Source organism: Dacryopinax primogenitus (assembly GCF_000292625.1).
Source record: "Dacryopinax primogenitus strain DJM-731 SS1 chromosome Unknown DACRYscaffold_3, whole genome shotgun sequence".
NCBI classification, from domain to species: Eukaryota; Fungi; Basidiomycota; class Dacrymycetes; order Dacrymycetales; family Dacrymycetaceae; genus Dacryopinax; species Dacryopinax primogenitus.
This window is the reverse complement of record NW_024467200.1, coordinates 967,689-981,713: the sequence shown is the minus strand read 5'-3', so window position 1 is coordinate 981,713 and position 14,025 is coordinate 967,689. Positions and strand designations below refer to the sequence as shown.

General features: G+C 54.8%; 7 protein-coding genes across 7 annotated transcripts; 2 read left to right on the top strand and 5 right to left on the bottom strand.

Annotated features, from left to right (window-relative positions):
* Positions 1–364: 364 nt before the first annotated feature.
* Positions 365–1,364, bottom strand: DACRYDRAFT_114190 (uncharacterized protein; the record flags this gene model as incomplete). The annotated part of the gene is made up of 2 exons (XM_040769774.1): positions 365–1,066; positions 1,122–1,364. The coding sequence occupies 2 exons, from the start codon at positions 1,362–1,364 to the stop codon at positions 365–367; spliced, it is 945 nt and encodes a 314-aa protein (XP_040631762.1).
* A 596-nt stretch (positions 1,365–1,960) lies between these two features.
* DACRYDRAFT_75843 (MFS multidrug transporter) lies at positions 1,961–3,757 on the top strand (the record flags this gene model as incomplete). The annotated part of the gene is made up of 5 exons (XM_040776161.1): positions 1,961–2,244; positions 2,301–2,500; positions 2,551–3,161; positions 3,213–3,552; positions 3,600–3,757. The coding sequence occupies 5 exons, from the start codon at positions 1,961–1,963 to the stop codon at positions 3,755–3,757; spliced, it is 1,593 nt and encodes a 530-aa protein (XP_040631761.1).
* Positions 3,758–5,098: 1,341 nt separating this feature from the next.
* DACRYDRAFT_47949 (cytoplasm protein) lies at positions 5,099–6,738 on the bottom strand (the record flags this gene model as incomplete). Its single annotated transcript, XM_040774796.1, has 2 exons — positions 5,099–6,540; positions 6,588–6,738. The coding sequence occupies 2 exons, from the start codon at positions 6,736–6,738 to the stop codon at positions 5,099–5,101; spliced, it is 1,593 nt and encodes a 530-aa protein (XP_040631760.1).
* Positions 6,739–7,508: 770 nt separating this feature from the next.
* DACRYDRAFT_75838 (atypical/PIKK/PI3K protein kinase) lies at positions 7,509–10,389 on the bottom strand (the record flags this gene model as incomplete). Its single annotated transcript, XM_040776160.1, has 8 exons — positions 7,509–7,972; positions 8,026–8,623; positions 8,672–8,932; positions 8,979–9,575; positions 9,629–9,980; positions 10,029–10,130; positions 10,178–10,264; positions 10,316–10,389. The coding sequence occupies 8 exons, from the start codon at positions 10,387–10,389 to the stop codon at positions 7,509–7,511; spliced, it is 2,535 nt and encodes an 844-aa protein (XP_040631759.1).
* A 348-nt stretch (positions 10,390–10,737) lies between these two features.
* DACRYDRAFT_98636 (uncharacterized protein) lies at positions 10,738–11,854 on the top strand (the record flags this gene model as incomplete). The annotated part of the gene is made up of 3 exons (XM_040777537.1): positions 10,738–11,081; positions 11,131–11,249; positions 11,302–11,854. Exons 1-3 carry the CDS (start codon positions 10,845–10,847, stop codon positions 11,852–11,854), a joined length of 909 nt encoding a protein of 302 aa, XP_040631758.1. The 5' UTR covers positions 10,738–10,844.
* A 73-nt stretch (positions 11,855–11,927) lies between these two features.
* Positions 11,928–12,242, bottom strand: DACRYDRAFT_47816 (MoaD/ThiS; the record flags this gene model as incomplete). Its single annotated transcript, XM_040774786.1, has 1 exon — positions 11,928–12,242. One exon carries the CDS (start codon positions 12,240–12,242, stop codon positions 11,928–11,930), a length of 315 nt encoding a protein of 104 aa, XP_040631757.1.
* Positions 12,243–12,542: 300 nt separating this feature from the next.
* DACRYDRAFT_104754 (uncharacterized protein) lies at positions 12,543–13,943 on the bottom strand (the record flags this gene model as incomplete). Its single annotated transcript, XM_040767973.1, has 3 exons — positions 12,543–13,026; positions 13,082–13,314; positions 13,368–13,943. 3 exons carry the CDS (start codon positions 13,941–13,943, stop codon positions 12,543–12,545), a joined length of 1,293 nt encoding a protein of 430 aa, XP_040631756.1.
* Positions 13,944–14,025: the final 82 nt, after the last annotated feature.

Here is a 14,025-nt window from a genome sequence, read left to right as displayed (position 1 = left end):
CCTACTCCTACTCCTACTCCTACTCCTACTCCTCCTCTTACTCTTACTCTTACTCTTACTCTTACTTCCCACATCCCCTCCACATGCATGTACCACGGAGCGGGCTAGTATGTACACCATGTATTTGTACAGTATCACGCGTTGGTAATGGGATCGCATGTCGTTTGATCATGCGCAGCTGGGGATGAGCGGATCCCCTTTGGAGCGAAACGAGCAAAGTAGGGATACGGGTTTACTGAGCAGAAGTATTCTTTTCTGATTAGATACGACAACCGGTGTCATTTTCAGCCACACAGAGTACATGTACCTACCAGTCCGTGCCTGTATACACTGCAGCACCCTTCCCACCGCTCCTTCATCTCCCTTAACAGCTCTCGATCCTCCGCTTAGCACTAGCCAACAACGCCCTGCCAAACAAAGCATGCATCGCTCTCCCAAACCCCGGGATCGTCTTCCCGTCCCCCTGAAGCCTTTCATACACGTGCGCAGAAGTGAACGTCACTCTCAGCATCGGCTCGTCAGCACCAGCACCGGCACCAGCACCAGCTTCAGTCTTGGCCGAAGGGGCTTGGGCTTCCTCGACCAGCAGCTCGTGATACCCCCCGAGCATGAACCGCCAGGGATAGCCGTAGGAAGCGAGGGTGTCGCATGTGCTGACGATGGAAGCTGGCATGCGCCAGAAGAATACTGTTGAGCCTATCCCGTTTGGCGCGCCTGTTGCTGAGGGAACAGAGGACGGAGGTTGCACGTCTGGGGGAAGGCTGTCCAGCGCACTCTGCCTTTGCGCGGCTGTCGTACTCGGCGCGGTCGGAGCAGAAGAGTCCCCAGCAGTAGATCGGAGGACCCACATCGTCCCACCCATGGCCTCCTGTCCAGGCTCGAACACCCCCCTCTGTTCCCTCTCATCCCGTTTTGTGGACATGAGCCTCCGGTGACGGGACATGAGCCCGCTGTTGAGGAACGCGTGGGTGAAGGAGTCTGTTTCGTAGGCTTTGCGGGAGAGGGGGCCTTCGAGTAGGCGGGCGCCGTATGACTCGAGAGAGGAACGGGGGATGGTAGTTTGGTACTGCTCGTCAATTGGTGTCATTTGGTAGAGCACGGAAGGAAGGGGAAAGACGCACGATATCAGTGTACGCTGCGTACAGCGGTCGATCCTTGTCTCCGGATCCCTCACGTCCCCATCGCGCCAGCCCGCGCGCGCTTGACTCCTCCATTATGCGCCGGGTGAACGACCCCTCTGGCAGTTGCTGGATGGGGATGTCTGGAAAGTCTTTTGCGAGTTTGCGGGAGGCGTAGGTGTATACTACAGCGCCTGCAAAAGGGAGAGGAGAGAGGAAGAGGATAGTGCGGACTAGGCGGGACATGATGGCTGTGGATGAGGAGGGCTAGAGGTGAATGCAATAGATGAAGGATATTAATGTAATTTAACTAATTTGCGATGTCATGCCAATGATACATCACGTGCTCTGTGGGAACCCTCACGTGTCTGCTCATCCTTCTTCCCCCCGTGCCTCACGGGGTTTCGGGCCCGATCGCGATCCGACTCCCAAAATACCCGTTCGCATGGCACGGCCGAAGTCATGTTTGTTCTTCGGCATGAACATCCACCTGTCTCTCTGAGCGTGGATCCTGACATCTTCTGCGTGGACATTGAAATAGTAATGTGGGGAAACAATGAAAGGATGACTAATACTGCCAAGGTCATGGGCGCTTGACGGTGCCGGCTTCCAACAGGAGAGGCGACCACCTGAGTCGCTGCAGGCTCCCACACGTTCTGTTGGGGCTGCTATCTCCCCACCTGTCGTCCTGGGCTCTGTGAGCTACCCTCTGCACGATGGCCAACTCCAAGGACGAGAAACGAGTAGCGCTCGACCCCGAGCGGGGTCAACCTGCTCACCCGACACCAGCGGGCGAACACCTGTCGGGGCGGAGATCTATGTCTTCCTTCAGTACGGACTCTATGCCTGACGAGACGGTTACTGCTGCTGAGCCGGGAGTGGGGACGCCTAACGTCGAGCGGGATATCGAGGATGAAGAAGAGAAGGAAGCTGAGCAGGCTCGGGATGTGGAGAAGGGTGGTGTTCCAGTTGCGACCGGGGCAGAAGAAGTGAGCGGAGGGAAGGAGGAGAGAGACCCGAATATGATCTCCTGGGACGGGCCTGACGACCCTCTAAACCCGCAGAATTGGTCGTTTGGTCAAAAGTGGGCTGCCATGGGCATTGTCAGCGTCTTTACTTTCATGAGGTGCATCCTGCCAGTATTGCGCTGATAACCGAGTCCATGCTGATGTTTCCTGCAAGCCCGTTATCATCCTCGATGGTCGCTCCCGCTCTGCCGCAGATCTCACGCGACCTAGGCATAACAGGCGACCCCACACTCTCGAGCATGACACTCTCCATCTTCGTACTCGGCTTCGCAGTCGGCCCACTCGTCCTCGGCCCCCTGAGCGAAATCTACGGCCGAGTCCGTGTACTGCAACTCGCCAACCTCTTCTTCCTCAGTACGTCCCCCTAGGCACTCCGTGCACAACAGAACTAACCCACCGCTCAGTATTCAACATCGCCGGCGGCTTCGCCCAGTCCAAAGGACAGATGATGGCCTTCCGTTTCCTCTCCGGTTTCGGCGGTGGCGGGCCCATAGCGCTCGGTGGGGGGGTGCTGGGGGACATGTTCCTCCCCGAGCAGCGTGGGCTTGCACAAGCACTTTACTCTCTCGGCCCGCTCAGCGGCCCCGCGATCGGGCCTATGATATCGGGCTTCATCGTCCAGTCTATTGACTGGAGGTGGATTTTCTGGATAACGAGTATCGTCGACGGGGTTATTCAAGTACTTGGCCTGATCCTCCTCCGAGAAACGTACGCGCCCAAGCTCCTGGGCGACAAGGTCCGGCGTCTAAAGCGCGAAACGGGGAACGACAAGCTTTATTCGGTGTACGACAAGCACGACCGGTCGATGCGCGCGATCCTCAGCCGGGGCATGGTCAGGCCATTCATCTTCCTAGGCACGGAACCGCTCTGCCAGATCATAGGCACGTATATGGCGCTCATGTACGGCGTGCTCTATCTCCTGTTGACAACGTTTGCCGAGCTGTGGGTGACGGAGTATGGGGAGAGCAGCGGCATAGCTGGTCTGAACTATCTGGCTATTGGTGCCGGGTATACGGTGCGTCCTTCCGCTGTACCTTCCTCCCTTCTGGACTGATCATGACATCAGGCCGGCTCACAAATCGGCGCCTGGCTAATCGACGCCACCTACCGCCGTATGAAAGTGAAAAACAACGACATAGGCCTTCCCGAATTCCGTATCCCAATCATCCTCGTCTCCGCGCCCATTTCCGTGCTCGGGCTGATCCTCTACGGCTGGACAGCGCAGTACAAGGTCTTCTGGTTTGTCCCCGACCTGGGAGTGTTCATCTATGGAATGGGGACGTTGAGTGCTTGGCTGGCGATACAGACTTATTTGGTGGATACCTATACGCTGTACGCCGCGAGTGCGATCGCCGCTACGGCCCTGTATAGGAGTTTGCTGGGGTTCGCATTCCCGTTGTTTGCGAGTCAGTGTTTCTACTCTCCCTGTGTCGGTGTGTCTAACAGATCTCAGATCAAATGTACGCTGCTATGGGCCAAGGATGGGCAAACACAATGCTAGCCTTCATTACGCTCATCATTGGCGTACCCGCTCCTCTCGTTTTCCTCAAATACGGCCACAAGCTACGTGAGCGCAGCTCAATGGCGCGCAAATCCAGGATCATCCGATAACCACCATTTTGAAACAGCACACAAGGACTACTGTACCCATGCGCAAGCACGACAATGTAGCGTAGCATTAACAGCATCATATGATACCTTTCGGTGCAATATTAGAGTGTTGGGCATCGGAGCTTATGGCACAGAGGGGTCAAAAGAAACAGGGCAGAAACGGAGTCGAAATCTTCTGTTCAGCTGAGGACCTCCTTAAACCGGCTGAACAAGCCCTTGCTCTCTCCACTCGTACTACCCTCTTTGCTCTTCCCTTTATCCTTCCGGACGAGTCTTGAGCTCCTCTTGCTAGACGCGGTTGAGACCGGTGTCAGCGTATCGGTAGCGTCAACGTTAGTTGCAGACGAAATGGCAACCGGCCTCCCATCCTCCTCAGCTTCTGCAGGGGAAGCAGGAGCCTCCGCAGCATCCTCGAATGTTTCCTCAATCGTCTCATTATCTGCATCAACCGGGGCTGGTCCAGCTGCACCCTCCGTGGGCGCCTGAACCGGTGCAGGTTGGGTTGTGGTCAGCTCAGAAGCAGTCACAGACGTAGCTTCGACATGTTCCGCCACAGGCTGGGCAGGCACCGCGCTCTCAGCGGGTGCAACAGCGGGTGCCTCTTCATCCTGGATCGGGGCAATCAAGAATCCAGGCATGCTCGCGTTCTGCACAGCCGCCTCAGCAGCGGATGACTCCTCCTGATTCACCATGCTCCCTTCCGCCGACAGAGGAGGGGACGTCTCAAATGACGGGCGGGCACTCTCGTCTCTCGGACGGGGCGGGCTAGGCATGTAATCTACCGCACCAGTCACGCTGAATGTGATGGGCGGTGGTGCGGTAGGGATATATCCCATCGTTGGCTGGGGTTGAGCATTAGCGACGGCGGCCGTGCTCCCCAGTGAGCCGACGACAGAGCCATTCTCGCTTCTCTGCCTAGCAGGGGAAGACGTTGCCGTGAGAGGGGAACCTTGTTCCCTCGCCCGAGCGATATCTTCAGGTTCTTGGCAAGACTCAAGCTCAGACTCCGGTTCGTGAACTCTGGGAGCTTCGATTAACGCCGGTGCTGGGGGTGGCATAAGGTCCTCGCCGATCGACACCGAGTTCTCTCTCGGTGCGCGACCCTCAGGCGCCTTCTCCGCCCTGCGAGACATGCGGCGCCTCAAGTCTGTAGTCTCTGAGATAGGCCCTTCGTCCATCGCCGCATCCTGTGTCGGCCCCATCGAGCTCGGGGACATCACCTGTTCAGGACGATACAAGCCTGAGGACTCGCCGGCCGGTTCGCGCTCGTAGTCTGCCGGCGGGACCGGCTGTTTCTTATCCAACTGTCAAGGCAAAAGGGTATCGCATTAGAATGGTGTATCAATACATCTCAGGCTTGGATTTTTCACGCACAGGGTATCCGTTAGGACCCATAGTGACCGCCATCTGCTTGGCAGGCGCGGTGTATGCGGGTGCCTCGGACTGACGCTCGGTCTCCGGGGCAACACCGACGTTGTCTTCCTCGTGCCCGTACGGGATTGCGACGGTACCGTCCTGTCCGGCGTCATACTGATCCTGGTCGATGTCTTCCTCATCTTCTATGGATGAGCCGCCCTCTTCTTCCTCCTCGCTCATGTAGCCAGCAGCACGTACAGCAGCCTCGATCGGGCCGTGCCGCTCGATGGCCTCACTGGCGACGAGGTAGCGCGCAACGAGCATGCGGATGTCGTTCCACCACTCCATCATGTCTTCGTGACTGCGTGCACGGAAGGTATATGCGATCTCCTTGGAGCCGATGTGGAACCTGCCTGCTCCGGGGACGCTGTCCTTGCGGCTCTCGATGTGGAACTTATGACTCCTGTCCGTGCGCGCACTTGAGGGAGGACCGAGAGTGCATGCAGGAAGGAAGAGGCTGAACGTTGGCCAATAGTGAGTGCGAGGATCGGAGGATGGGTACTCGTGTAAGTAACCAGCGGGTGTGAGAACGAAGTAGGTTTCGGCATAGGTACGCGTGAAACGTTTCTTCCGCTCGAGGAGACCCACGTGTACAGGCGTGACACTCGGATCATCCCTTCCTGGATATTCAATGTGCTCGGTGTTGCGGAGAGGTGTATCTGGATCGAGGAGATGGTCAGATCGACCAGCGAACGCGACCCATTCCCTTGTCGGGGGTACACCACCCATGGCCATGGCCAGAGCACGCCAAGTTTCTTGTACATCGGTGATCATGCGCGTTTGCCATTCGTCAAATGTTTGCCAGGCAGACTGGATCGAGCGAACGATGCCCTCTTCGAAGTTGGCAGAGTTGTGCTGCATCAGGATGATCGATTTTTGAAGGGCGTTCTCCTCATGCACCTGTTTTAACAGCTGCCTGTGGACCAACACGTTCGCACAGTAGGGGTCATCCCTAGCTAGTACACCCATGGGCGAATTCTTGGCCGTGTTGATAGCCTTTGACAGATCGGTGATCGCCCTTGTCGAGAACTCGCGTTCCCGCGCAACGTTCGCCGCCAGCTTCCCCGTGTCATTCTGCACATTCTTGACATGTGCCTTTATCTCCATCCTGAGCTTCTGTAAATGTTGTACGATCGACCCTTCTACCGTCTTTGCAAAATTCGCATGGTGGTCCGCATTGAGTCGGGTCTTGTCACGGATGGAGTAGAAGACATCCTGCATGCCGCCCTCGCCGAGAAACTGGTTTCCCGCCTTAAACGGCACCTGGATCACCCCGCCGAGCTTGGTCAGCTCACGCGCAGTGTTATTCTCGATATCTGCCACGCCTTCAAAGTAGGCGATAAGCATCTTGACGATATGTTTCCATGCTGCCTCTTCGTGAGCGCATTATCTCCTGTTCAATGAGAGGACGTACCCTGAAACCGCTCGATGAGGATATCGCTCGGCTTGAGGTCGTTGGCGGCAATGTTGCGTTTTATGAGTGTCTGAGCGCGTGAGACGGTTGACCCAGGCCGTTTGGAGACGGAGGTGTGGCGGGAGGCGGTCTCGTCGCCTTGTAGCGACATGAATGTTGATCAGGAGGTTGGTAGCGTGTATGCGTGTATGCGGTTGAGATGAGGGGAAGTTAAGCAAGTGTGAAGAGTGAAGAGAGGGCGGGCTTGTTGTCCCTTTATTCGATGCGTTTCGTCACCTGCGGAGTGAGATGTGCGATCGACGAGTTGTGTAGGGGATATGGGCGGGACCATTTCTGACGTCATCAACATTGAGTGGTGCACATGACAGAGAGTGTGGGGGCCCGCTGACCTCTTCCTTCCTTGGCCTGTGATCGTTTTATAGATATGAGGGTGCTGGAATGTGGGGTACAAACAACCCTTCCTCTTCGCCAGCGTTGCAGTGGGAATTGAGCCTTGGCAGAAATACGGTGAAGGCTCACGAACAGAGTCGCACAGCGATCTGCACAAATATATACCGCGCCGTTTAGCGCTCAGACTCCACAGCGTTCTCCGAAGCCGCTGATCCGCAACCAATTATCATGTCTGCACAAACGACCACCACAACCACGGCAGCAGCCCCTCCAAACATCTGTTGTCAGCCTATTCTGGCACCCGAGCGTCCCGCAGAACCCGTCACGACCCCGCTGGGGCCGAATCCCAAGTTCTCGGTGCAGATGAACGAGGATAAAGTGGACGAGAAGCTTGAGGAGGTACGGGAGGAGGAAGCGGGACTCTGACACTGATTGAGTACGTTTTGATATAAGAACCACGGCAGATGCTGATTCGCGAAGGTGTATTAGTACATAAGGTATCGTCGTGATGGGTATCTGAGAATAAAGAGATCAACTACGCCAATACTGTGCAATATCGTGAATCCTGTCGAACACAACCGTAAAATACGACGTCTCATTAAGCAGCGTCTCGAAAGCCTTTATCGCCTCCTCCTCCGTCATCTGTAGCAGGAACTTCTCCTGAAGCTGCTCGTGCACCGAATGTTGGTTAATGTCCGTTATGCGCGCGTCGATCATCAGCGTCGCAAGGTTGAGAATCAGGTTAGCGTTCTTCCGCAGGATGGTGAACGCTGTATAGCAGAGACTCTTAAATCGGTTATAGTGCTTCGATGTCGCACCCCCCATAGCATCGACCATCTCCTTGCAGACCTTTACTGGTGGAGGGAACGGCTTAGGATCGCGGCCGAGGATGTACCCAAAGTCGACGTGGAAGAAATGCCCGTCCGGTGCGAGCATCAGGTTGTCAAGATGACGGTCGCCCACACCTAGGATATAGGTTACCACAGAGTATCCCGCTGTGTCCAACGTCAGATCCCTATTGAGAACTAGCAAGAGGATGATAACCCACCACAGCTCCGGACAAAAGTATCGATCACGTCCGGCCGGACACCGTACGTGCCCACACTACCTTCATCCGGGTTGTTCGCCCGCAGATAATTGAGCAAAGTCCCATATTCGCTCAAGATCGCAGCAATCGCTTTGCTCGGGACGAACTGTACCATGCCCTCCGTCGGTCCGGTCGCTAGAACAGCATAAGGGGAGATCTTGAGATCCAAGTTCTCCTTTCGCAGTAGCCGGTCCATCAGAGTGAAGAGCTGGTTCACAAGTTGATCCTGCCGCAAGTCGTCTCCATTTTTGAATATGATGGGGTATTCTCCCCCGCCTTCGGTCTGGAACCATACGAGAAGCGGTGAAAGAGCAGATTTCAACACGGACGACTTGTCGGCTATCACACCCGTGATCCGAACGCGATCGTTCAGTGGGAAAGGGAGTGGCTCCATCGCTGCCATCCCACTGCGCGAGTCTCCAAGCCAGGCACGCAGCTTGTCGATCTTCTTTGGACGCGCGTCTTTCCAGGCTCGCACTTCCTTGGCTTTGGCAGAAAGGCCTTCTACTAGAACTCCCTGCTTCTTCAGGATGTCTCGTCGCTCTATGCCATCAGGAAGCTGCATCACTTGTGAGCGAGCTGATGAATAGAGAGTAATGATTCGTACCTGTTCTAGCCTCCGCATGAAGTTGTACACCACACCCGCATACAGCTCTTTGTACTGTTGATCAAGCACCTCGACCATCAGATACCAGTGGAACCTATTTCCAAGTATAGGATTTTGCGCCCCGCGCTCGATCAGAAAGTCTGCCAGTCCGCTGTCTTCCTGAGATAGTACAACTTGAGAGGATCGTGTTGTTCTATGGCCATCCAGTAGGCGTTCGAATTTGAGCGCCTGAACGAGTTGGAGGAGATATAGAAGTAATTCCTGCACAAGAGTCAGTCTGAGATGGAGCAGTACTCGGTACACTTACATCATCGTCAGCTCTTCTGAGCTGCCTTACAGCAAACGTTCGCACTCTCGAGTCCACCATACCCGGGCCAAGTAGCTCGAGCGCATCATCCAGCTCGATCTCGACCCACATAGGCAACAAGACCTCCACAGCCTGTTTGACCTCACTCGCATCCCTCCAAGTGACAGACTTGAGGAACTTTGTCAGCCCTCTCTTGTCTCTCGTCAAGTAGAAGCGAAATTTCCAAATCAAGTTCTTGTCCTCCGCTGAGAGTTCCTGAGTAGGTGGGTAGTTTAGGATCTCGTTGAGCGTGTCTCTCGTCTCGGCATTGGGCTTGAGGTCCCGATCAAGTGGTGCACTCCTGTGGCTACGAATCAGGCGTGTGTGCTTGTCTTCCACTGGATTCTCTCGAGATACATCTGGGTCGGCGATGCACCAGAGGTGCTGGTCCAGGTTTACGAGTGCTGGTGCGGGAAGAGTGGATGCATGGCTCGCGATAGGGGTATGTGATGGCAGTTGAGCAGCCAGGGAGGGTTCGGGCTCGGTATAAATCACCGGGAAATCAAATCTCGGAAGATCGACATATAGGAAGAGATTGTCGGAATTAGCTTGCTCGGCCTTCTCTACAAGTTAGCTCTGTGCACCTTTGTCCCAGGGTAAGGTTCACGCACAGCATGTATCTCCTCCATCCTCCTGAAGGCCAGTTTATCCAGCCAATCGAGCTTTGCTAGATCCCCTCGTTCGTACTTCTTCACAAGTTTCTCCAAACGTCCCATCTCGTCCTTCAACCCAATCTTACTCGGCGTGCTGGTCTCGTGTGCTCCATCAGCCTCTCGATCCCGCCACAGCACTAGCCGGTGCTGGCCTCGACGCAGAGTCAACTTCTTCCCAAACATCCGGAATGTTGAGCCTCCAACAGGTACTGGACGGTCGGGGCCTTCGATATCCCATACGGTTACTGATAGCTGCGAGTTCAGGGGTAAGTCGCAGTACCGATATGGCAGGGTAATCCATTCGTTCCAGCTAGATCATGATCAGGAACAAGTGAACTAATATAAGGCACAGACGTACATATAGTCCTTCTTGAATGATTTGTAAGACGTCCGGTAGGGTATCGTCAGAGGTTTGTTATCGGCAAATAGCTGGCAAGTCACATATAGGTCGGACAGTTCACTGTTTGAGTTATGAGCTTCTGCGACAGGTAGGCCAACTCGACATACGATGATTGTACACCAGAGAATCTGTATTCTGGATGCTCCAGTAGCTCCGAGAAAGGTCTCGGTTTCCTTGTGCCCTCAAGCTGTGATCTGTTCAGTCCGGTTAGTCACACTCCAATCCGGGTGTGGGACGACACGCACATCCTAAACGTAACCGGGAGCTTGAGGTCGCTCAGCTTGGCAAATGTGAAGTCCTTTGAGTTATTTGGATCCATAATAGAGATATAAACACACAACTATGAGAGTAAGCTGAGTGTCATTAGGAGCTTTGGAGGGACACCAGTTGGTGGTGGTCAATGACCAAAATTCAGGAGCATCGGTGCCGTAAGCGCGCGCTGTGAACACATTTCGCCACCATCCCTCCTCGAGCTCACACATCTCGAGCTCGACAATGTCGACAACAAAGAAGTCAAAGGCAACGGGCGTAAATGCGACGTCTTTCTTTGATCTTAAAGCTGAACTAGCAAAGAGAGAATCAGAGTTCAAGAAGCAGAGGGCGTCGTCCTCCAGCCAGACGACAGTGGTGCATGGGATCAGGCGCCCTTTGCCATCTGGCAAGGTGAGTTATGTCGACGATTACATCCCCTCCGCGGTCTAATACCAATGCACGTAGAAGCCAACAATATGGGCGAAGTCTAATAAGGGTGTCCTCTCCCGACATGAACGTGACATGGTTGTACTAGAAGCGATCGCTCGTCCTACCATTGACAAAGCAATGGCCGCACTGGAGCGCAAGGCCCAAATATACGACAAGCTACAAAAGGGTCAGACTGGCGGACTAAGTGAGAAGGAGTATGATATGCTCCTGGTGGACTTTGATAGGAAGGCTATGGAGGACCGGTATGAGAGTGGGAGTGGAAGTGAGGATGAGGACGAGTCGCTGCGCGTGCCAAAGGCACCAACAGAAGTGAGCACGTCCTTCTAACATTTACATTCCGTACTAATCATACATACAGGATGATCCGATAGTGGAGTATGAGGATGAATTTGGTCGTGTAAGAACGGCAAGGAAGAGCGAAGTACCGCGACACCTTGCCAAGCAAGATGAGGACGAGCCTCCAGAAGAAGAGTTCGAGTACGTACCCCCTAGCTTGATTTTCCCTCTTTCTAATACTGATCCCCCTTAGCCCTTATCTTCTCCGCGGCGCAGAAACGCTGGGTCATTTTCCGGTCTTTGAGCCTTCAGCAGAACGCGTCGCACAAATCGCCGAGTCCTCGAAGGAGACCAACCCAGCACAACACTATGACTCAACGTACGAGAACCGAGCTCGTGCAGCGGGATTCTACCAGTTTTCGAAGGATGAAGAGGTGAGGAAGAAGGAGATGGAGGAGCTGAAGAAGACGAGAGAGGAGACGGAGCGAAGGAGGAAGGAGGAAGGAGTTGATGATGAGGAAGAGGACATTGGTCCTCAACCTGCGGCGGTTGCGGAGCCAGCGGAGGTGCCAAAACCAGAGGAGAAGCAAGGGCCAGTGCTGAGTAAGGCGGCGGAGAAGCGAAAACGCGAGTTGGAAGAACGTCGGCAGTTGATCGAGGCAAAACGGCGGAAAGTGTTCGGAGATGAGGAGATGCAGCGGAGAAATGAGGCAGCGCGCTTCAAGGCGGCCGACGACTTCCTCGCTGAGCTTGAGCAGGAGATATTGAGCAAGGGGAAGGGAAAGGCCAAGTCGCCGGAGTCGTGATGGAAGAGTCGATGACGCTTGACAGAGCAATATGTTGTACCCATACCGCAATGGAGATTACTCCCCATATCGCTCAACCCCCACTGACGGGCGGGATGACCGCAACTTCTTCCCCACCTCTAAGCACCACCTCATCCTCCCCCTCGCCAATGTGCTCGACCATCTCGTCATTCACGCTCCACCTACATCGCTCTAACACCTTCCCCAGTCCCTTCCCCGCATGCCTTTCCTCCAACAGCTTCGGGAGCTCCTTTAGAGGGAGCCCAGCCTCCGGCAGAGGTATCCGCTCATAGGAGATGTCGATGGTCGTACGTGCAGATGCGAAATATAGGACTGTGATAGCACGAGGTGAGGCAGAGATCGCAGATTGGATTTCGTGGATGTTCATGGTGGGATTTGGATGACTTTGTGTGCCAGCTGTGACACAATATCAATGATGTCGGACTTTCTAACCTCGGCTCCGTCTTCATTCAATTTGCTTGTATATACATCACGGACACCATATTCTTTGCCCAGAGTATTTTAAAAACGAGTTTTACGGGGAATTGGAGCAGTATAGGGTCAATTGTAGCAACCTCCATCTGTGCCAGAATATTGATATTTCGACATCTTTACCCCCTCTCAGTACTGAGGTGGTGTAGGAGAAACGTTTGAATTATTGCGGCCAATACCACTACATTCGCCCTCTTCACCTTATCACAGGTTCCATCTCCAAAACCTCCACACCATCCACATACCTATCCGCCTCGCTCAGCAGCTTTCTCCACCTCTCCTTCCTCCTCGTCCCTTCCTTCTCATTTAGCTCCTTTAAGTCCCTCTGTACCTCGCTCTCTCCCAGTAAGGGAGGGAGATACACCGCCGCTGCAACTTCAGGACCGACACCTGCCTGCCCTTCCCCCTCCCATGCGGGCACCTCACTGACCGCATTATCTAAGTAATCAGCAGCGTGAAAGAGAGCGTCCTTGCCCGCCCAGTCGAACGTCGCTGAGGGGATGGTGTAGGATCCTTTAGGCGCCTGAGTGAGATACAGCCGCCAGAGGGCGTCCTCGCATGCGCGGTACTCGGCCATCTTGAGTGAGGAACCGAAGGATTCACCAATCTTGGTGGCTCCTGAATAGACACCGACCACGAACACGGGCGTAGCAGTGCGTCGACCAGACTCAGACAGAAGCCTGCGAAACGGTCGGTCAATACGGATGAATACACAAAACGCACAAGGAAGCACACCTCGTCACCGGTTTGTCCCATCCAAACTTGTACAAGACGTCTACCAAGCTGAGTTTAGGGTCCACAAACTTTAGTAGCGTGCGGAGGTCAACCTGTCGGCTGAGGAAGAACGCTTCAGCGAATTTTCGAGCTTCGGTGATGCTGTTGAGCTGGTAGATGAGCCCCACGAGCGAGCGGGGGACAGTCATAAGGGCGTCTGTGAGTACAAGGGAGGTCGTCGTTTCTGTCCTTGCCTGTATGTGTTCAATCAGAATATGCGTAAAGTACATGATCGATATATGCGCACCGCACGTTGCCATCTCAGTAACGGGCCTGCGCCTAGTTCCCGCGCAACAGCAGCAAGAGTATTCGGGCCCACATATGCGCTTACGGCAGCTTTGGTTGCTTTGGTTGGCAAATGCGGCCATGTGGAATGCACATACTCCGCTGCGAACAGTCCGAGGAGGCTGTTCCCCAGCACGTCGAGCGGGGCGTTGGTGGGTGGTACTGGTTGGCCCGGACGGTGCTGTCTCCAGAAAGGGATGTAGCTCGGGTGAGTGCACACCTGGCGCGCAAGAGGGACAATCTTCTTTTCAAGCGCTTCGGAGGAGCGTGGCGGCAGGAGACCGACACGGTAGGCGAATGCAGTGACCTGGGAGTTGGGCGGTGGTTGGAGCGCAAAGTGGACTTCACTGTTGAAGGTCTCTGGATTGCTTCCAGGGGTGATGGTGCGGGATTCTGGAGGCGGGCGAAAAGTTTGCACTTGCCGGCGCAGGGTGGGAGATGAACATGCAAGAGTGGGGCGCGGGAGGCAGGAAGAGAGAGAACGTGATGAGGAAGAAGCGAGGGAGGATATTTGCCCTGATCGTGCTCGCGGTGCCATCCTGACTTGAGAGAAAGGAGGATAATAACGCGGTCGTCGTCACCTGCTATCGGATGGTGATGACCGCAAAGGCCGCAGACGA